The sequence below is a fragment of the Sinocyclocheilus grahami genome, unplaced genomic scaffold, assembly GCF_001515645.1.
Source record: "Sinocyclocheilus grahami isolate Dianchi unplaced genomic scaffold, SAMN03320097.WGS_v1.1 scaffold86.1, whole genome shotgun sequence".
Taxonomy (NCBI): Eukaryota; Metazoa; Chordata; class Actinopteri; order Cypriniformes; family Cyprinidae; genus Sinocyclocheilus; species Sinocyclocheilus grahami.
The window spans coordinates 296986-320342 of record NW_015505265.1 but is presented as its reverse complement, the minus strand read 5'-3'; the positions used below and the strand labels follow the sequence as shown (position 1 = coordinate 320342).

Here is a 23357-nt window from a genome sequence, read left to right as displayed (position 1 = left end):
TTCTGACTTTAATCTGGCGCTTCTGAATCAACTACTGTTTTGTTATTAGTTTAAGTATTTGCGCATCGTGTGTGTGTGTGTGTGTGTGTGTGCGAGCAAGAGAGAGAGCGAGAGAGAGAGAGAGAGAGCAAGAGAGAGAGCGAGAGAGAGGGGGTCACATCACAGTGGAGTCATATACTGCACACATACCAGCTTCATCACTGTGTCTGTCACGCAACTCTGTTCCCCTTTCGGGCTCTGTCTTTACATTTATTTTGAAAGATGAAGCTTATGGTAAGGGGCGTTACATTTCCGACGAGTGCTTGTGGTGTTCGGCCAATCTCTACAAAAGATTCGACCCCCTCAATGAAAGGCTATGGAATTTTTTGAGGTTTGGTCTGGTTTTCAAAAACTGTAAGCCTGATCAGTTAGAAAAGATATAGCCTAGCAACTAACTTCAGAACAGTCTGAAGGTCTGAGCCGAGTTTGGTGGTTGTAGCTTTAAAGCTGTAGGAGGAGATACTGACTAAATTTTGACTCAGAAGAAGAAGAAGAAGAAAACAGTTATTTTAAATTGTAATGATATTTCACAATATTGCTGTTTTGACTTTATTTTTAAACAAATAAGTATAACCTTTTGAACAAGTATATATGTACAGAAAAAGTCCGGGATCTCAATACAAACTCAAATATTTCTCATCATATTCCAAATGATCTCAGCTAATCCATCCAGACTTGATTTATAGGCAAAATTGGATATGAGATACAGCTACTTTAAAATAAGTGAAATATATTTGCATTTGATGAATCTTGAAACTCATTTCTCTGTGTGATACTGCATCTCTTTGTTTATCTCTGTGTGTGTTTACTCTCATCTGTACAGTCTGCCCCTCATTTTGCAGGTTTAAGTGAAAATAGGAGGCCAATAAGTGTGGTGCTTCCATTAAGGGCAGGTCAAGGGTCAGCAAATTCCCATAATTACATGTCACAGGATGATAACATGATGGCAAGTGTGACAGAGGGACCAAGAGCAGTGGAGCTAATATTATTTTTGGGGCTTAAAGTTTGAGGATATATTTTGGTCAAAGGAATGATTTTTTTCTGATTTATTTTCTTTCTTTTTTGTTTCTCTGCTCTCTATGACCTGATGAGCAGTAAACAAGAGGAATCGTGGTTCCCTTGGTAAGACACTCTAATGAACTCTTAAATCATGCAATCTTCTATTCCTCTCGCTTTCTCTCTCGTTCGCTTCCCCTCTTCTCCTGTCTCCTTGCTCTGATGACATCAGAAGATCATCTGCTTTGAGATTTTAAATTATGAAGGGAACATTCGTCCTCTTGGCATTTCTCTTTCTGATTGCCCAGAAAATGAGGCACGGGCTATGTTCGGAATCATGGGCTATGGGAAGAATTTTGAACAGGGTTGGATGAAGAACAATGAAGAGAAGCAATAATAACCCCCGTCCACGGTCTTAAGTTTTAGGAGATACATTGTAATCCAACACAATTATTGCAGATGCAGACTAAAAAACAAACAGATGAAGCACAACAAAATTGGAGCACAAAAAATACACATTTTACTAAAAGATTTCTTGTTAGACATTAAATGTAGGTTTTATATTCTAAATGTAAAACAAGTAATTGTACTTTTATGAGAGGAGTAACTGTAAAGGAACTTTTGTAATGGAGGGTAAATGTAATATGATTACTATGTTCAGATGAGTGATTACATTCACTGTATATGTTTTCATAGACTTCAAATTGCACATTGTTTGGGGGACAACACTGGGCAGGATGTGGAGTAACATTTTTTAAATAATTAATAAAAATGTTTCATTTAAATTTTTAACAATTAAGGTTTGGATTTTTAATCTAATTGATTAATCAAATACATATTTAACAGATCAATTAATTATGAAAATAATCATTAGTTGCAGCCCTAAAATTAATTAAAAATATATGAAACCAAGTAATTGTCACAAAGCCCCCCCATTGAATTGATGATCCAAAAAAGTAATATGACCTATTTATTTTATTTTACAACCGAGAGTTACAATTAAATTGGTATAAATTCAACATTAAGCATTTTTTATTAAATTAACATACTAATACTAATGACATTTTATAATGTGGTCTTTTTAACAGTTTTTTTTTTTTTTTTTTTTTTTAAAGAAATATATACTTTTATTCAGCAAGGATGCATTAAAATGATCAAAAATGTATGACAGTTTCCACAAAAATATTTGTCTCTTGAGCAGCAAATCAGCATATTTATTTTTTAGAGTGCCTATACTGTAGTTTACCTTTTTATGTATAGTGGATCTCTTAATTTTTCTCCCATTATTTTTCATTCAGTGCATTACATATGCACGCATATTAGTAATAGAAAATACATATTAAAATAAGTTATTGTCTGATCATTTAAAATAATTCTACTGGCCTTAAAATGGGAAATCCTAAGGCTTAACCCACACAAACAGCATGGTATTTAGTTTCACACTAATTAATATGTGCACACATTGACCAAACACAGCTGAGAGTCCTGAGAAAAAAAATAATTTCCTTTCTCTCTCTTTCCTGTCTGCTCTCATCCATGCTGTCTTCCTCTGTGTGTGTGTGTAATCTCTATTGTACTATGTGTTTAGATGGATTTGTTAGAGGCTTAAGATAATGGATTCTCCTCAGAGACAAATTTAATATCTCCACATGTCGTAATCTCACTCACTACTCATATAGACAGACACTGGATTAAGATTATTACATCCGATCTCGCCGAATGACCCCTATCCTCGTGTGTGGACTCCGTGTCCCTGTAGCTGTGTTCTACATCGTTTGTCAAACATCTCGGTATGCTCAAGGCGGCTAATCTCTGCGCCTGATGAAAACTAACCCGTGGAAGACAACACGAGTCAACACCATGTCAAACACCATTCTGACTTGAGTGCATGAGGCTGTGTTAGCGGCTGACAGCAACATTACCTCAGAAGCACGACACACTGTCTTTTTTCCCCTTAGTGCAAATCCTCCTTTTCATTTGCGGCGTTCTTCAGGCTACTGTACTTCTGAGCTCACTCTGAAAAATAACGTGCAGCTATAATCAGCATTTCCCGAAGCACAATACGAGAATAGATAGACTCGCACAATTATTCTGTCAGCAGAGGTGAGGGATGTGAGCTGGAGTGGGATTCTTTATTTCTGCTGGATCATATTTAATGTCTTTATGTTAACTGTTTGCCGTTCAGCATGATATTGCATTTCACACAGTCTGATTTAGACACGTACAGTTGTTTGTTGGTTCTGGAACAATGTTCGATCGATCACTGCCATTTCAACCCCTAAAACCAGAGAGCACTGACTGTTTGTAGTTTTTTTTCTCATATGTATGCATAATAGCTTATATTAATGACTAGATAGATGAATTTTGATGACACAGATGTTGGCTTGACAAAGCCTACACTCTTAAAAATAAAGGTGCTTCACGATGCCATAGAAGAACCTTTTTGTCTAAATGGTTCCATAAAGAACCTTTAACATCTGAAGAACCTTTCTGTTTCACAAAAGGTTCTTTGTGGCGAAAGAAGGTTCTTCAGATTACAAAAAGGTAAGAAAGAGATGGTTCTTTAAAGAACCGTTGACTGAATGGTTCTTTGTGGACCCAAAAATGGTTCTTCTATGGCATCGCTTGAAGAACCTTTTGAAGCACCTTTATTTTTAAGAGTGTATAGTTAATAAAATTATTGAAAAGTTTGAGTTTGAAGCTTTTACTCAGAGAAGTCAGGAAATTAAATATTGCTAACATGTTTAAGCATATTGCTAACATATTTTAACACATTACTAGCATGATTTAACATGTTGTTAGCGTGTTTTAGCATTTTGTTACCACAATATGTAGCTAGCATGATTTCCCTGTTGAAAAAACCAGCATATTTCATATATTTTCAACTGGGTTACCATGTTGCTAACATGTTTCTAGCATGTTTTATCATGTTACTAATGTGTTAACATGTTGCTATGTGTTTTGTTACATAATTTATCATATTGCTAGCATGATTTAGCATGTTTTAGTGTGTTTCCTAGTGTGTTTTAATCAAGGCATTTTAGCACATTACTAACATGCTTCTAGCATTTACACGTGGCTAACTTGTTTTAGCATGTTGCTAGCATGTTTGAACATTTTTAGGTAGTAATGTGCCTATTTATTTATGGATATATTTACTTATTTAAATTATGATTTATTTAAATAAATGTGACCAAAAGCCACATGGTTAAATAAATAAATAAGTCAGTAAGTTAGTTGGCCACTGTTGCATATTTTATTTATACATTTACATTACATTTGCCATTATCTAACACTCACTTAAAATTAATATTTAAAAACACTAATAGTTTAATAACACTGTAAATGCAATCTTTCTAAAAATGAATATCTATTTTTATACTGTACATTATAATGTTGCGATGCCTAAATTCATTTTGTAGCATTTAAAAGCGGTTTTTAGTTTTATTTTTCGTTCATACAAAATATTATTTTAATGTTGTCTATTTAATGAATTTCAACCGTAATCATTTTCAGCTCATCAGCCAGAATTATAACATCCCTGCCTTAAATCATAAAGTGCATTGATTAGTTAAAAAAATATTATTGTTCCAAGAACAACACAGGATGTGCAAATCACGCTAAGTTCTTATATTCTATGAATCTGCGTACATCATAAGTGCAAAATTGGAAACTATTTAACACCATATGCATCCAAGTTTTGATCAGTGTAGATGGTACTAGACATAAATTTAGAATGTGCCAGTCTATGCAAATCAGGTTTCATGTCAGGTAATAAGATCCAAACCTAAGGTGCTGCCGTTAATCACATACTGGTCACATTTAGAGTGCACATACACAACTACCATTCTGAAATAGTGCTTCGTTTTTAGACTTTCAGAAATAGCACTCCTATATATCTTGTTCCTCTACTTACTGACGTTTCCATCGCTCGCTACTTTCTTCTGTATTTCATTTTCACTCATGGTTTTCTGCTATAGCTTTTTTTGTGCTTTGTTTGTCATTTCTTTGAATGATGAGATACAGCGAGATGAATGCATAAATTACATATATTCCTACTGAGATTACAAAAGTTAGAGCATCTATCACTGCAGTGTTTGGAGAATGCGAGAATGCATTACACCTTTCCAGTCACTGATCAAAGATCAGATCAAAGCTTGTGTGTGCGTTTGCTTCTGTGTGCCAGTTTATCTATCATGGTAGGCTGGTTTTCATCAGAGGTGTATTCTCCTTGATTCTCAAAGGAATCATTCTCATAAAAGGAAAATTCTATCATTATTCACTCATTCTGTCTTCATGCCATTTAAAAAAATTTAATACAACAAATTGTGTTTTGAAACATTAAAAAAGATGCAAAAGTACACTCTTAAAACTGATTTTTAGAAGTTGTAAATAAAGATTATTGGAGTACATTTTACAATAAAATACAATTTCAGTTTTTTTACTTCTAAAATTCACTTTTAATCCAATAAAAAAATTAATACAACAAATTGTGTTTTGAAACATTAAAAAAGATGCAAAAGTACACTCTTAAAACTGATTTTTAGAAGTTGTAAATAAAGATTGGAGTACATTTTACAATAAAATACAATTTCAGTTTTTTTACTTCTAAAATTCACTTTTAATCCAATGTGTTATACTTGCCGTTTCTTCGTAATTGTTTGTGAAATATACTTGCGATTTCTGAATGAAAATTGTTTCTACACCATTTTTTCCAGTGTACCATAAAAGTATAACTATAATAGTCAAACTAATAATTATAGCTATTACTATATGACTCATGTGCTTATGAAGATATGCGAGTGAGAAACAGACCAAATGTTGTTTTTCTCAAGAATCAGTGTGACTGAATCACTGAGTCGGTTAGCTTAACTCACAAACTGATTCATGCATGAATTCAGACTGGTTTTGTGAACTGGATCAACTGATTAATTGAAAAGATCTGACTCATGAGAACGATTCATCCATGAATCAGTCATCTCTCGTTTTCTACATTTGTGTTGCTTAATATTTTTTCACAGGAATAAATTCAATTTTTATAATATATTACATGTTGTTGTTTATGGATAATTTGTTTTCTCCATTTAGATGTTAATGCAAGAATCAATGTAGCTGAATCACTGAGTCAGTGAGTTAAACTTGAAATTCATTGAAAATATCTGACTGATCAGACATCAGTAGTTCCCCAATGAATGTGCCAAGGAATATAATGCACGAGTCATATAGAATTTTATGAAATACTTTGCAGGAGTCGTATGTGTAACTTTTATGGTGCTTTTGCAAACGAAAGCTCCAGTTCCCATTCATTGTATTTGCACAGAATGACATGAGTATGAGTAAATTACATCATTTTTATTTTTGGGTGAGCTATTCCTTTAGAGATGCAATCTAGTCATTTTCGCCACTCACCTATCTTTCCTCATCTCCCTCTCATCTGTCAACCATGGAGAGTCATTTGACTTTCTTCTGCATGTATTATTTTTCAGAGAACGAAATGATTCAGAGAAATGATAAAAAGAAGAAGAAAAAAAAACTAAGCACCTCATCACAAAACCGTATCTCCCCCATGATGCTCAGTCTATTATCCTGATTGATTGTGCAAATAATCAGATGTCTCGCTCTGTCTTTTTTTTTTTTTACCGTTCTTTTGCCTTTCTCCATCTCAGACGTTATTGCCCTGGCTGAATTGGTTGCCCCAGTGATAGTGATTGCACCTAAGAACACATCAGTGGTTGCTGGGGCGAGTGTGGCTACTCTTGAGTGCATCGCTAATGCGAGGTGGGTTGCCCTCGATGGCAGTGACTCACTGCCTGGGTTCCGTTAATAACAGGGTTCTTGTATAATTTCACAGATGTTTGTAATCGTTATATTGTTTTCATTATCCATAACATTGGTGATGTCGTTTTAGTGTCAGTCAGTCAGTCAGAATTGTGATTATATCTGTCATTTCACATTTTCTTGCTGTTAAACTTTGACTTTGTTTCAACTTAATTAAACCAGATTCTTCTTTTCAATTTTGTCAAATACACTGTGGACAAAAGTATATAGACGTGTATACAGTAAAGCTGGCTGAGAATTTTATTTCAAAACTACTGACCCCATAAAATTATGTAATGCATGAGTCCAATTTTTTACATTGGTTTTCCTGCAAGAGACTGTCAATTTTAAATATGTTTAGCTGCTAATAGTGAAGTACACTAGCACTAACATTTAAATGTTTGTAAGATTTTTCTTTCTGTATTTATTTGATACAATATACAAAAAAAAATTATATTGTGAGATATTATTGCATTTTGAATTGTTTTCTATTTGAATACATTTTAAAATGCAGTTTATTCTTGTGATCAAAGCTAAATATTCAGTATCATTACTCCAGTCTTCAGTGTCACATGACCCATCAGAAACCATTCTAACATGCTGATTTGCTGCTCAGGAAACATTTCTTATTCATTTCAATGTTGAAAACAGTTGTGCTGCTTAATATTTATGTGCAAACTCTGATACATTTTTTTTAGAATTCGTTAGTGAATTTAAAGAACATTTATTGAAATAGAAATCTTTTGTAACATTATAAATATTTTTGCTGTAATTTTGTTAGTTTATTGCTGCTTTGCCATCACAGGAATAAATTACATTTTATAAAATATTAAAATAGAAGACTGTTAGTTTCAGTTGCAATAAGTTGTTTTTATTGTATTTTTGATCAAATAAATGTGATCTCACTAAGTATGGGCTAAAACCCTCAAAAGTTGCCTTTAAACAAAAATTAGTCTTTGCACACCATGTAGTGTATGTATTTTTCTCGAATATTTAACACATAACTAATTGCTGTGCTCTTCATAATTCTTGGCTTGAGTATTCATTTCAGTATGAATTTCAGTATGGCAGTTAATGTGTTGTGTTTTGTGTGTGTGTGCGTGGAGCAGATCTCTTGACAGGCTGCAGGTGTTCTGGAAGCGTAATGGGGTGAGACTAACAGCAGGAGTGGACTCGTTTGGTCGCAGGCTGGTCATCAGTAACCCTACCTCAGCGGACGTGGGTCTGTACGTGTGCGAGGCCGCGCTCAGAAACAGCAGTCAAAAGAGCACAGAGGCCAAAGCGTACCTCTCCGTGCTGGGTATGACAATTGGTGTTCCTCTTGTGCTTGGGTATACATGCAGGTTCTGACAGATTTTTAAGTATTATTTTACTGGAATGCCCTAAAGCAGTGATTCCCAACCCTGGTCCTGGAGGCACCCCAACACTGCACATTTTGCATGTCTCCTTAATCAAATTAATTTTAAGCACACTGCTGCAGTCATATTCTTACAGCTCACTCTTTGAAGTCAACTGGATTTTGATTGGCTGACAATAGGTCTCATTCACATTTTTCTCAATTGTGTGGAATTATTTATATACACAGAAGAACTCCTCAAATAATTTCCACCTAATTCACAACGCATGCATGTTCACATAAATTTTTTCTCAATGTTAATGAATTTTGAGCATTCTAAATGAGTGACTGTGTGTACAAGTTTATATAGCATAAAACACCCAAACCATTTCTACATAGGGGGTTTTCGAACAACCTTTTTTCTCTATAGCCTCTCAAAAAACAAGTTCTTGATTGAAAGCACACACAGCAAGATCTTCAAGCGAATGTGTGGTTTCAGTTGTTTATTCAAATTTTCTATAGATTTTGAACAGATTTTAGAATGAAAAGTTATTGAATGAAACATGATTTCTTTGTGAAAATATCAGTACATAGTTTTCATACACAAATATGTGCGTACACACAGTTAGCGAATCAGACTGAATGTTTTTTTGTTTTTTTTACTCTCTGAAAGTTATTCCAAAGATATCGTTTCTCTGTGTTGTTAAAGTTGTTTTAGGAACTTTGGCATTCTCTTAGTGTTTTTAAGAATAAGTCTTTATAAGAATATTCCTATGCAGCGTTCACACACAAATTTGTGTCTACGCATGGTTAGTGAATGAGACCCAGTGTTTTAATCACTCATCAGCTGGAAAAGATCGCTCTGAAAGTTCCAATATTGTTCTCCTGTGTCGTTATTGCTATACTTTGCTATTATCTAGAGTTTAAGGGATTTTTGGTTACTTTAACTTTATGGTTATAGTTATCTTTATATTATCATTCTTGGGGTGAACAGGCTTTCAAGGCAGTTTGAAATCAGAAATACATCCAAAATTCACTATTGGAACTGTCTATGTGTCATTTTCATCAACAGATGCTGTGTGTCACAGCAGAAGTTTAAATGCAACCTTTAGCGACACACCAACCCTGTTATAGACGCTCTAAAGTTGTCATTTTACCTATTTAGTACGATTTTTTCTTTCTATGTCTCAGTAAGTGGGAGGACAGATTTAAAAATGTGTAAAAGTCAGTTCTAATGGTTTCTATACACATTCATTCAAACAATAGCAAGTTGGATCTCAGCATTTCTTGTCAAGTCAGTGGCATTTTATCTGAGCATTACGACTCTGTTTCCAATGTTTTCAGAAGGTTAGTGGGCTTAAACTTCCTCAGCCTCCTTAACATCCCTGCTCTTTGATCCAAAAACACAAATATTATTCTCTGTCCTGGGATCTTTTTCACCAAAAGATGAGCAATGAATATTCAACTCACACTCTTATTAGAAACAGCAAGGAATATTCTTTCAATGAGCTTATCTGACAGGTGAGCGCCTTACATGATTGGGTGAAAGGGGGGCATGCATATGCATAAGGCAGCCAATGGAGTGATGAATAAATTGGGGCTGTTGGAGGCTCAGAGAGACTTTTATAGAAAGATAAAGTGAACATGCCAGAGCAGACAGCAGTGAAAAAGAGGTTGAGATGGAGGAGGTATTTATTGTTTCTGCTGTTGAATCCGATCCAGGCGCCAATCTGAATATGTATATCCTGATCTGCATAAACATACAATGAGAAGGAATAAGTGCTGATTTGATAGGGAATAATGGAAAGGAGGAGAGGAAAGAGAGAAGAATGGTCGAGAATGAATTAGAAAAAAAAAATTTTTTTTGTTGCTGTTGTTGTTATTTGTTTTACCCTCTCCTTTTTCTCGATATTCTTCGGTAAGTGAAAAGCTGTTATCAGCATAATGCTTAACAAGTCCTTTGTCTACTTTCATTTGGAGTGAGTTAGACAAGCGAGAGGGAAAAATTAATAAATGCCAGGTGTGTGAAAAATAACAGGAGTCTTGCTCTTCCTGTCATGAAATCTGAAAATAAAAGAGAAAATAAAAGTGCAGTGGATGAAAGGGTTTTCTTATATATATATATATATATATACATGTGCACACACACACATTTATGTAAAACTATTTTACTATTATAATGAGCTAAGTGCAGCACCAAAGACTGCTGGGAGAAGTCTGGGCTCACTTCTTGCTTTTTACACGTAGTTTAGTAAAGTACATATTCATACTGTTACTCTTTCATCTTGACTTTAAAATACTCTTGAGTATCCACCTGTTATGTTAGCAAACTCTAGAACTGTTAGGTGTGCTGGCTGTTTAATCAAGCGCACGACGAAGGAATAAAACTAAAAAGGAGTTCTTAATAATAAATCCAGGAGAATATCCACAAGTCCATAAACAAACAGTAACAAAAGCTCAGCAACGTAAATCAAAATATAATAGCAGACGAATAACAAAGGAACAGACAGGGCTTAAATACTAGAACAGGGCAATTAAGAAGAAACAGAATAGGTGTGTGGAACTAATTAACAAATCAAAAACCATAGAAACAAACGAGGGAACACAGGCAAACTGGAAAGCAGAGAAACCAAAACACAACAGAACAGAAATGTGACAAGAATACACTCGTATTGGTGTTAAATAGGAAAAATATAAATGCATGCCCTAGTATGAGGTACGCCACACATGATGTATCCACATTATGTCTTTCCCCAAATACATACTGTTAGCAACCACCCAGAACTTCTAAGCAACCACCTAACAATGCCCTAGCAACCACACCGAAAACCTAGGCAACCACTTAGTGATACATTAACCACTTACAACCGAGCAAACACCCAGAACTCCTAAGCCATTACAGTAGTGATACCCTAACAATCACTAAAAACAACTGCATACCAGTTCCCTAGCAACTATCCAGCACACATCAGCAACCACCTAGCAATATTGTTACAACCACCTATAACATCTAAGCAAACACCTAGCAATACAGTGGCAACCACCTATAACATCTAAGCAACCACCTAGAACACACAAGTAACCACTTACACCCTAGCAACCACCCAGAACACCTAAGCCATTACAGTACCTAGTGATACCCTAGCAACCACTAAAATCAACTGCATACCAGTTCCCTAGCAGCTAACCAGCACACATCAGCAACCACCTAGCAATATCGTAGTAACCACCTATAACATCTAAGCAAACACCTAGCAATACAGTGGCAACCACCTATAACATCTAAGCAACCACCTAGAACACACAAGAAACTACATACACCCTAGCAACCACCCAGAACACCTAATACATTACAATACCTTGTGATAACCAAGCAACCACTAAAAACAACTGCATACCATTTTCCTAGCAACTAACCAGCACACATCAGCAACCACCTAGCAATATCGTAGCAACCACCTATAACATCTAAGCAAACACCTAGCAATACCGTGGCAACCACCTATAACATCTAAGCAATCACCTAGAACACACAAGAAACCACATACACCCTAGCAACCACCCAGAACAACTAAGCCATTACAATACCTAGTGATACCCTAGCAACCACTAAAAACAATGCATATCATTTTCCTAGCAACTACCCAGCACACATCAGCCACCACCTAGCAACGCAGTGGCAACCACCAATAACATCTAAGCAAACCCCTAACTACATACAGTAGTAGCAGCCACTCAGAACAACTAAGCAATTACCTAGCGAATCCCTAACAACCACTCAAAAGCATAGCACCTATTGATACCCTAGCAACCACTCAAAAAATGTAGCACCTGCCTATTAATGCCCTAGCAACTTACCCAGCATGCATCAGCAACCACCTAGTAACCTAGTGGCAAACACCCAGATCACCTTAGTAACCTTATAAGGGCATTCTAATATCAGGGTAACAAGTTTTGCACTTTTTGCAATATTTTTTTCAGAAAATGTTAAACCTTGTTTGTACTTACAAGAATGTGTGTGTGTGTGTTTGTGTGTGCGCGCATGTGTGTTTGTGTTTGTATGTGTGTGTTTGTATAAACAAAGAGCCTCCATACTTCACGTCAAAACCGAAGAGGTCGGTGATAACGGAAGTTGAGAAAACCGTGGAGCTTCACTGTCAAGTCAAAGGTAAGCCCCACCCCTCCCAGAGACAGGCGGCTGTGTTGCACCTATCAAATTACTGCAGCACCTCGGATATTGACCACTTTAGAGTCATATAATACATGTCATACATACTCTGCTGTTGTATAACCATCCCCCTGCAGGAAACTATAATCTTTATATTGTCAGGGGTATAGAAACTGCCAGCACTTGCACAAAAAGTCACTTAACTTCCAGCGCAATGCCTGTCAATCCTGAACCTTTAAATGTATATTTTAAAAGCATAATGTTCCCATTTCTGTGCAATGTTATATCATGGTCATTTTACTGTGGCCGGTGTGCTTTCAGATGACTATTTGCTGTAAGAACATCATTCAGTTTATGTGCTGAGTCAACTGTAAGACTTGCTTTTATCGTAGCCATTTGTCGCCTCACAGATTTGACCTTTTCGCCAAGCGCACCGCATCGACCCCTGCTCATTTCCTCAACGTGTCCCTATTTAAATTAATCTTGATTTAATCGACTAAATGAGTGATCTAGAATAAGCGGTCAAGTATGTTATAAAAGGAGATTGAGATGCTAATGGAATTAGCCGCTAATTGGTGTCAGTGTTCATATTACGTTAGGATCTAGTTAATAGACATTAGGTATATCATTGACTCACAGGACAACGGAGGAATAGAAAAAATGATTTTAACAAGCTGCGTAAATCTGACCTACATTTCAGCAACAAAGTGCCAAGTGTCTAAAAGTTAAACTTTTCTTGACTTCTAACAAGGAAAATTCGTAAAGAGAGAGCTCAAATGGTTCTTTCTTCTCCCCTTCTTTCTATTGTAATATTTTTCTCCTTTATTTAACAGAAATCTGGACAGTTTCACTTTCATGAAACTTTTGAAAACTACAGAGACTTTTCCTTTTTTTTTCGTGGCAGAGATTGTGCCTCTGCAGTTTACACTTGCTGTAAATCTCGTCTCGTTCTTTTTGCACTTTTGTTAGGGTGTGAAGCTGAGTTTGTGCGTACTTTGTCATAAACTGTCAGAAATTTAATTACAGCGAGCTTGTTTTTGACAGTCTTATTTTAACATCCTTGTCTTGCATCCCAGTGGGCATGACACAACTATCGACGATGGGAGGCGGGTGGAGCGGATTCACACTATTTGACCTTTTAAAGTGTTGAGCTGCAGGATTTATCCATGATGTATTCTTTCATTTGCATATCATGATGAGCATATCATGAGTTCCTTCAGATGAACTTAAATTACAATTATTGCTAATATATATAATTGCCGTTTTATTCGTTTTTGCGCTCGCTTCTTGATTTCTCTCTCCCTCTCTCTTGATCTCCCTCTCTTATCCTCTCCAAATCTTCTCCTTTTTTGTCAGTGAAGCATGTCAACATTTTATTAGAAGTTTAATCAATCAAAGCCAATTTATTAGATTACATTTTCATTAATTAAACCAAAGTGTGCCCTGATGAAGGTCTATTGATGAAAACGTTAACTTGTGATAAATCAAGCAGTGTTTGGGTGTCTGCTTTGGTAATAATCTTCTTTTCTGTCAAATGTCATGTGACATTTGTGTAAATCTAGCCCTTAAAAATTTGGGGTACATACAATCCTGTTAAAGTTTGAAATAATTCAGATTTTAATATTTGAAAGGAAGTCTTTCATGCTCACCAAGGCTGCATTAAAAGGACCAAAATACAGTATGTAAGATTTTGAAATATTATTAACATTTAAAATAACTGTCTATTTTAATATTTAAAAATTTAATTAATTCCTATGATAGCAAAGTTTAGCCATTATCTATCTATCTATCTATCTATCTATCTATCTATCTATCTATCTATCTATCTATCTATCTGTCTGTCTGTCTGTCTGTCTGTCTGTCTGTCTGTCTATCTGTCTGTCTGTCTGTCTGTCGGTCTGTCTATCTGAAATAGTGATATTTACTTACTGAAACACATTGTCATGCTTCATGTATTATTCAGGGGTTCCCACACTGAAGCTGGAGTGGTTCAAAGATGCCGTCACCCTCTCCACACTGAACAACCCTCGATACAAGCTCACCTCCTCCTCAATGGTTCTGCAAGTGCGGAGAATTCAGCCGGACGATGCCGGAATATTCCAGTGCTTCGCTGAAAACGCGGCTGGAGAAATCCAGGCACATACCAACTTGGTCGTCACAAGTAAGATAAATAGTTATAGGAATAGTTCACCCAAAAATGAAATAATCCCATAATTTACTCACCCACATGCTTTAGACCTGTATGACTGACTGGCTTTTAGTAGCACAAAGATTTTATTTGGGGGTCTTTGTCCTTTTTGAAGCTTTTGTACATTGTATGGACATGCATGCTTTCATTGTATGGACACAAGAAAATCTTCCAGAAATATATATTTTTTTTCTACTGGAAAAGAGAAGTAATATGGCTTTGGAATGACTTTAGGGTGAGTAAATGATGACAGAATTTTCATTTTTGGGTGAACTATTGCTTTAGGCTAATGGGAAGATGACGGCATAAATACAGCCATGGATGTTTTAAAAGTCAGTGATCTTGCTCTCTTCTCCTCTCGGTTGTGAATTGATCAGGGAGTTCAGAGACCCCTCATTGATCTGTGTAATTAATCAGTGTCTACTGAGAGATCAACCTTTAACACACACACACACACACACACACACACACACACACACATACACACACACACACTCAGCACTTAATCAACACCTCCAGCTCTCTCTCGCTTAGTCATCCTCATCTCTCTTTTTCTCTCAAGTTTCATTTCAGTTCCCAGGTTTTTGCTTTTTTTTTAAGTTTGAGAGTTTTAAAGTAAGGCACATACATCATGTTTATGAAATTAATTAACAAGTGAATAACTGAATGTATTTTCACTCCAGTCACTTGAAGTACATTTATGTAGAGACCCCAAATATTTGAAAACACTCAAGTCTCACATAAAATGCGTTAATTTAATTGCATTTGATATCAAAACATCAAACCAAATAGCATTTGCAAACAAGTAATGCTACAGCTACATTACCAAAATATGGGTCTGTAAAAAAAGAGGATGCATATTCTCCCTATTGTTGGCATCACTGATTTTCAGTTATCTGACTCATTTGTTTTCATGGTAGGCGTGTCACCATCTTTCACCACGCCCCCTTCTGACATCACTGTGACTGACGGAACGTCAGCTGTCTTCACCTGTGAGACATCCGGTGCCCCCAAACCTGCCATTGTTTGGAGGAAAGGTATGTCAGATTTGGCATCTCATTAACACGGTCACATGTTAAACTTGTAAGCAGCTTTGTGACTAAACTCCGTGAATCTTGCAGGTTCTCAAGTGTTAGCGAGCGGATCGGTGCAGATGCCTCGTTTCACTCTGTTGGAGTCCGGAGGCTTACAGATACTCCCCATAATGCCGAGCGACGCAGGAAACTATACGTGCTTGGCATCTAACTCTGAGGGACTGGTCAACGCAAACATGGCCCTGACAGTCTTGAGTACGAAAGTGTAATATGAAAAATATGTTGTCTTTAATGACTTGAAAGTACAAACCAATGCAGCATATTTGAAATTCAGCAGAGGCAGGATTGCAGACAGTTTCCAAACATGCCTTTTATCAGCAGCAATTGTTTGGCTTTATAGCAGCATTCATTAGCTAGGCTGATTGTAAAGGCATAGCACAATGTTTGTGAAATGTAAAGTCTTTTGCAGTAATTTCACACTGGAATAGTGTCATCCTTAAATCCCAAGGCCTCGGTTTATCTTGCTCTGAATGCTTAATGATGCTGATGTAGGTTTACGCTTAAGCGTGGGTGCATGGAAGTGTCTAAGAGCATTTTTGACATCCAGCCTAAATAATGCTGTTTGTGGTTTGTCCACTTAAAAAGAAAAAAGCAAGAAGTCTGTCAGATTATAACTGCAGTGTGTAATTTATGCTCCATTGGCGGCGCCAAATGGGTTTTCGAAAAACTACCCCCATCTACCACAGTTCTAACAAAAAGATAGTCCCGGCCCAAACGCGCATCATTGGTTTACCTGGAAATGATCATATTGGGCCACAGAGCAACTGTGTTAGAGTTATTATAGTTAAATAAAACTGAAACTCAAACTAAAATGAAATCCATTTAAAAGCAAGTAAATAAATAAATAATTGTTACTTGAAATAAATGTTAACTGGAATGAAATAAAATATAAAAAACATTTTTATTTCAGCTAGTTGCCAGGGCACGTTGATGTAATAAAATAGCTAAAAGTGAAATCAAATTAATAGAAACTATGTAGACATGAAAAACTACTAAAAATAAAAAACAACAAAAATACTAAAACTAAAAACTGATTCAAAATATTAAATAAAAACTATAATAGTATCTCAGTGATACACTCTCTGTGCATTAAACTGGGAGAGAGCATTTTAATGTTGAAAATATTACATGCATTAGCTTTAATCAAGTCCATTGGACCCAGTGGGTTGTGTGTGAGAGAGAATTTGTTCATTTGCTTTGCCGTGCTATATGTTCATTGAGACGCAGTGTGAATATTCAAACGTTCATGCTTTGTAAATTTCATTCTATTTTGCTAATGAAGCTGTCGGTGGGAATTACCTAATAGGGTTAAAAGAACTGTGAATAATGATGTTGGTAATGATTAAACTGTAGCATGATTTTGTCCTAAACTGTATTTTATTAATCAGGTCGAACCTTCATTTCAACACCCCCTGAGGATCAGCGTGTCATCAAGGGAACTACCGCTGTGCTGAACTGCGCGGCATCCCACGACCCCAGAGTCACCATCAGGTCAGAGCTTAAGCTGAGATGCATGTTGTGAAACACATTTTGACATTTAAATTTCACAAACTTAAGAACATTGTCTTCTCTGGAAGGTCTGCCTTTGTTTTTTGCTAATTACTGATGCTACTTTAGGTCAAGCGTTACTGTCACTATTACCAGTGGCTGCTCGTGGGTTTTAAAATAGAAGAGGCACACTAATTGTATTGGTCTAGGATCCCTGCCGATTATTATTATTATTATTATTATTTGCTTAACCACTTTAAAATGGCTGAAAGTCTGAAAACGTAAAGAAAACGACACACATACAGCAAGATAATATAATTTCACTTACCTGGCCTGTCACTTGAAGCAAACATCCATCCCTTCTTAAAAGTCTGTGTTAAAAGAGCCGACTGCTGTAATGTTAGCCTGTATCCAGCTTAGGCGTGTTCTCCCTTTATTTTTAAGTTGTATATATACTGTTTGAATGACAGCTTGGTTGAATGATCTGTTGGCGATCAAATATTCAATATCGCTACTCATACATTATCAGCGCAGCGGGAGACGTTCAGACTAATATCACGTAATTTACTTCTCTATGATGATTGGTTGATATCAGAAGGGAGGCTAGCCTCCTCTACGAGGTTTCTTTGCTCAACACTCCTCAGCGCTGAAAGTGAACACTCGATGCTGATTGACTATTTTTTTTTACCAACGGAGGTACGAGAGCTCAGCTCTCCCCCGGCCTCCCCCCCCCCCTTCTCTATCATTAGTGGTTGTAATTACATCAGCAGATTCAGCACATTTGCGATAGAAAAGCGGCGCTTTCCAACTTCCGTAATATGTTATGGTGTTACAGCTGTGAAATTACAAACTAAAAATACTCATTCTGAGATATGAACTGAAATGAATTGTGAATTTTATTAACATTAAATCGTCTTCCTCCCATTTTCACCATTTTCATAAAAATTTTGGGGAAGCCGCCACTGAATATTACTCAAAACCTGTGACATAACACACCCTGCACCACTTGTGCTACAGACATGAATGATTCCTTAAATTTGCGATAGAAAAACGGCGCTTTCCAACTTCCGTAATATGTTATGGTGTTACAGCTGTGAAATTACAAACTAAAAATACTCGTTCTGAGATATGAACTGAAATGAATTGTGAATTTTATTAACATTAAATCGTCTTCCTCCCATTTTCACCATTTTCATAAAAATTTTGGGGAAGCCGCCACTGAATATTACTCAAAACCTGTGACATAACACACCCTGCACCACTTGTGCTACAGACATGAATGATTCCTTAAATTGTGCCGTAATTCCCAGAGTAGAATTGAATGCACATCAAACACAAGTCATGAGGCATTGCCTAAAGTCATGTGAGTGAATAATTTATTCATAACTTTGTTTTTATTGTGTGCCAATTTCCTAGGAAATAACAATTTTGTTTCTTTGATCATGTGGAATGGAAGCACTAATTATTTGCCAGTTTTTTTTTCTTTATTTTGTGTAAATCATCAGAGATTTGAGGCTGTATTATTGACTTGAAAAATTATCTCTGTACTCTTGAAAAATTGACTTGGACTACAAGTAGTAAGAAGCTACCTAGAAACAACCCGGAACACCCTAGAAACCACGTGATTTTCAAAAGTTTGGGCTCAGTAAGATATTTTAAAGACATTAGTACATCAATAAATTGCTGAATAAATTGATCAAAAGTGACAGTAAAGACCTTCAGATTGTTTCTAAAGATTTCTGTTTCAAATGAATTCTTATTATTATCTTTTTATTAATCAAATCAGCATATTAAAATTATTTCTGAAGGATCATGTGACACTGAAGACTGGAGTAATGGCTGCTGAAAATTCAGCTTTGCCATCACAGGAATAAATCACATTTTAAAATATATTAACATAGAAAACAGTGATTTTAAATTGTAATATTATTCACAATATTATTGTTTATACTGCCTTGGTGAGCATAAGAGACTTCATTCCAAAACATCTAAAAAAAATAATAATAAATTCTTACCAACCCTAAACATTTGAACCCTAGACATTTATTTTGGTAGTGTATATTGTTTTTTTTTACTGTATAAAATTATATACTGATTTATCTATTTATTTATTATTTAGTCATTTACTGTTGCTGCTGCCAAATTATTTCATTTTTAAGCTGCTGAAAAGACCTGCGTGAATGTCAGGTTTATGGTGTTAAGTGCCAAACAAAATATTTACTGTTAACCGGCTATGCTAGTTGAATAATTAAAACATCAATCACAAACACACACACATATATATATATATATATATATAATTCAGGATAGTTTAACCTGTTGTAACCATATTATAGTCTTAATCCTCCTTGTTTAGGTCATTATTAAGCGCATAAGGGAGAGAAGCCGTCATATGGCATTTGATGTTGTTCTGTCTCAGGAGGCTAAGTGCGTTTTCTGAAGGTCTTTGGAGTGTGATATTTTGGTGGATTATGAGTCATCATAAAGAGTCTCATTCTCCTCAGATATGCATGGAAGAAAGGAACCAAGCCGCTGAGCGTGTCGACTGGTGGGCGAGTGTCAATGAAGGAAGGTTCACTCCACATCAGCCAGACGTGGTCCGGAGACATCGGTGACTACACCTGCAGGGTCATCTCACCTGCTGGAAACGACTCGAAAACTGCCCGACTGGAAGTCATGTAAGCAGAAATAGACACACGCACAGGTCCACGCCAACATGCATGCTTGATACGAAACGCTCAGAAGCGAATACACTTGTACATTTCACGCGCACTCACTATGTACTGGAGTGCTATTGTAGGAGGAAGCTTGGATCTCAGTTGCAGTTCTGAAGCCAAGAGAACCATCCAAAAATGGGCTGTAATAATAGGACAGATGATGGAGCAGCTGTGATTGTGCGTGTGTGTGTGTGTGTGTGTGTGTGTGGCGGGAGGAAGATAAAGCGAGAGTGGAATAAGATAGGCCTGATGCCCAAGGCCAAGATCAGCTCCTTTGACGACTAGCCAATGTTGCTACACTTCTGTGGCATCAGGAACTAATTAAACACACACACACACAGACATGCACGCGCTTAGATATTAATTACTGCTTCTTGATGGATGAATGTTGTTCTCCCACGGATTGTCGTATGGATGGATGCAGAGGAAATCTCATTGATCTTTGAAGTAGATGAAATACAAAGAGAAACACGAATGACAGGCAAGAGTGTGGTGCTTGTTTAACTGGATGCATTTAAAAATATTATTCACAATCAGAAAGATGTAAACATACCAAATCGACCTAAAGGCCAAAAAAATGTTTGTGTCAAAAGTCTTTCTTAACCAAGTAAAACGATTGCATATACACTACACCGAAATTTGAATTTTTTTATTCAGCAAGGATGCATTAAATTAATTTCTGTTTCAAATAAATGCTGTTCTTTTGAACTTTCTGTTCATCAAAGAATCCTAAAAAAATGGATCACAGTTTACCCAAAAATATTAAGCAGTTTTCAACATTAATAATAATAAAATGCCTGATGACTTTCTTCTGTGGAAAAGGTATTGAGTTAAAGGGATAGTTTACCCAAAAATGAAAATTACCCCATAATTTACTCATCTCAAGTCATCCTAGGTGAATATGACTTTATTTTTTCAGATGAATACAATCGGAGTTATATTTAAAAATGTAAGGCCTCATCCAAGCTTTATAATGGCAGTGAATGGTGGTCGAGATTTTGAAGCCAAAAAAAGTGCATCCATCCATCATTAAAAGTACTCCACACGACTCCGGGGGGTTAAGAAAGGCCTTCTGAAGCGAAGCAATGCATTTTTGTAATAAAAATATCCATATTTAAAACTTTATAAACCGTAATCTTTATCTTCCGCTAACTGGTACGCACATTCGCGTGAGAGTGGCGTTCCAGCCAGAGGACATCTTAGCGTAAGCAGTGTTGCCAGATCAGGTGGACGATTTCCAGCCCAAAAACTCACCAAAACCCGCCCAATCTAACAAAAAAAATGCCCAAATCTTTAACTGTCAAAATAATGTGATAGAATTTTATTGCCATATCAATCAAGGCTTAAGGACCTTTTTTAAAAACAAAATAATATAGATTTCCCAGGAAAACAGATCAAATCAGGGCAAAAACATTAAAGAGAATTACCAAATATAAATATCCAGTAAATATAAATAGACACCTATGTCAAAATGGCAATCAAGAAATTAACCGATACATGTGCATAATTTTCAGTGTCAACAGTCAGAATAAGCCAATTTAAATGGAAAACATGCCCAGTATAAGTGATCGGAAGCAACATAATTAGCAGGTATTTTTTCACACTTGTTCAGTCAAAACTCATTCATTGATACTGTACGATAATCAAATAACAAAAAAAATTTACAACAATAATGTGCTTACCGTCATGTTTCACTTTAACTAACAGAACTACATCACGTCTTTCTTGAAGTAAATTGTAGATGATAATACAGAACTTTGCACAGTCCAAACTAATCAAGACCACCAGCAATTTTCTGATGCATGACAGTATCTGTTACGGGGCTGACGAGACGTGAGACTTGCGGATCCATTCGCAGAGCTTTATTAGACACAGACAGAGACGTGGTCATACAGCAGGCATGGGTCAGATGAGGGCAAACAGGTATATGGTGGGCAAAACACAAGAATAGTCCTAGAGCTAGGTATAGTCCCATATTCAATTTTGATTTTGATTAAATTATTTAACTGTGCTCTGATTTCAGAGTTACACTGATATGAGGCACTCTCCCACTCTTTACCATGTAACTTATGTTTAGGCAACCATGGCATTATAATCGCTTAAATATACAGCTATCAAAATCTGTTCCCTTATCGCACTAAAAACCCGTCACCCCATCAAAAAACCTTTTATTAAAATACCTGGAGGTGAGGAATAATACAAAAATTGTCATATTCACTCGGTATTACTTGATCTAATTCACAAATATCTCAATTACAGTTAAGTAGAAATTAATTATACTCAATTGTGTTTTAGTCCAGTACATTATAGTCAAACACATTTTTATATTGAAATAATGAAGATTTCTGTGCCACCCCAGACTGGTTGCTGGCCCCTCCCTGGGCCACCGCAAACCAGCCCAAATTTTGTCCACCCTCCCAAACCATTTTTTACCCACACAATCAAATTCAAACCGCCCAATCTGGCAACACTGAGCGTAAGCTCTGGTGAGAATATGCTAGTCTCACAAGAACCAAGTTTTGTTTACAGGAGCAAAGGAAGCAAAGTTTTCTTTGTTTAGCAAAGGAGTACCAGTCTCCTCTTGTCTTATATTGAAATCTTAACATTTTTCTTTACAAATCCTCGTTTTGTACTTCTGATTTGTGACCGGTGTTTTGTTTTGCTCTCTCCTCTATGCTTCCATGTTCATCACCTCTCACTGGAGCTTACGCTATGTCTACATCCTACTGGAATGCCACTCTATCGTGAACGCTCGTACGACAGTTAATGAAAGCTAGAGATTAAGGTTTATAAAGTTTTAATATAGTAATATTTTTCTTAGGCCTTTATTAACCCCTGGAGCCGTGTGGGACACTTTTTTATGATGGATGGACGCAGTTTATTGGACTTCTATTAGACTATTGAATATCACCCATTCACTGCCATTATAAAGCTTGGAAGAGCAAGGACATTTTTAAATATAACTCCGATTGTATTTGGCTGAAAGAAGAAAGTCAAATACACCTAGGATGGCTTGAAGGTGAGTAAATTATGGGGTAATTTTCATTTTTTGAACGAACTATCCCTTTAAAATTTGCGCTTCTCTTTCAAGCTCCAAAAACTTTTTTTATGTCAACGGATCTGGCATTATTCAAAATATCTTCTTTTGTGTTCCACAGATGATGTAAAGTCATACAAGTTTGGAATGCCATTATGGAGAGTAAATGAAGACACATTTTCCAATTTTGTTTGAACTATTAGTTTAATGTTACACTATTCATGAATAAATCTTATATTTTAGTTGTTAACACAAAGTTTTAAGCTAACAGGCTTTTCTTATTGTTTTTGTGACACATTAACCTTTTTAAAAATTCTACCTAGTAACTCAAAAATATAACACCTCCATGTACTTTTTTGTGAAAGAATCTTTCTTGTACCTTAGCTGCTCAGGATCTTTTTGAGACACCACAAACCCCTTGCAGCCATGAAGACTGCTTTTTGCTTGCAGACGTGTATATAAATATATATATATATA

General features: G+C 36.1%; 1 protein-coding gene across 1 annotated transcript in view; it reads left to right on the top strand.

The window, feature by feature from the left end:
* sdk1b (sidekick cell adhesion molecule 1b) overlaps positions 1–23357 on the top strand; it is a 129699-nt gene that overhangs the window by 37673 nt on the left and 68669 nt on the right. Inside the window, exons 5-13 of the mRNA XM_016274350.1 lie at positions 1135–1161; positions 6702–6813; positions 7962–8152; positions 12273–12356; positions 14320–14517; positions 15465–15581; positions 15666–15833; positions 17027–17129; positions 19631–19804. Of these exons, the coding sequence (XP_016129836.1) occupies positions 1135–1161; positions 6702–6813; positions 7962–8152; positions 12273–12356; positions 14320–14517; positions 15465–15581; positions 15666–15833; positions 17027–17129; positions 19631–19804 (1174 nt within the window). The remainder of the gene's footprint in view (positions 1–1134; positions 1162–6701; positions 6814–7961; positions 8153–12272; positions 12357–14319; positions 14518–15464; positions 15582–15665; positions 15834–17026; positions 17130–19630; positions 19805–23357) is intronic.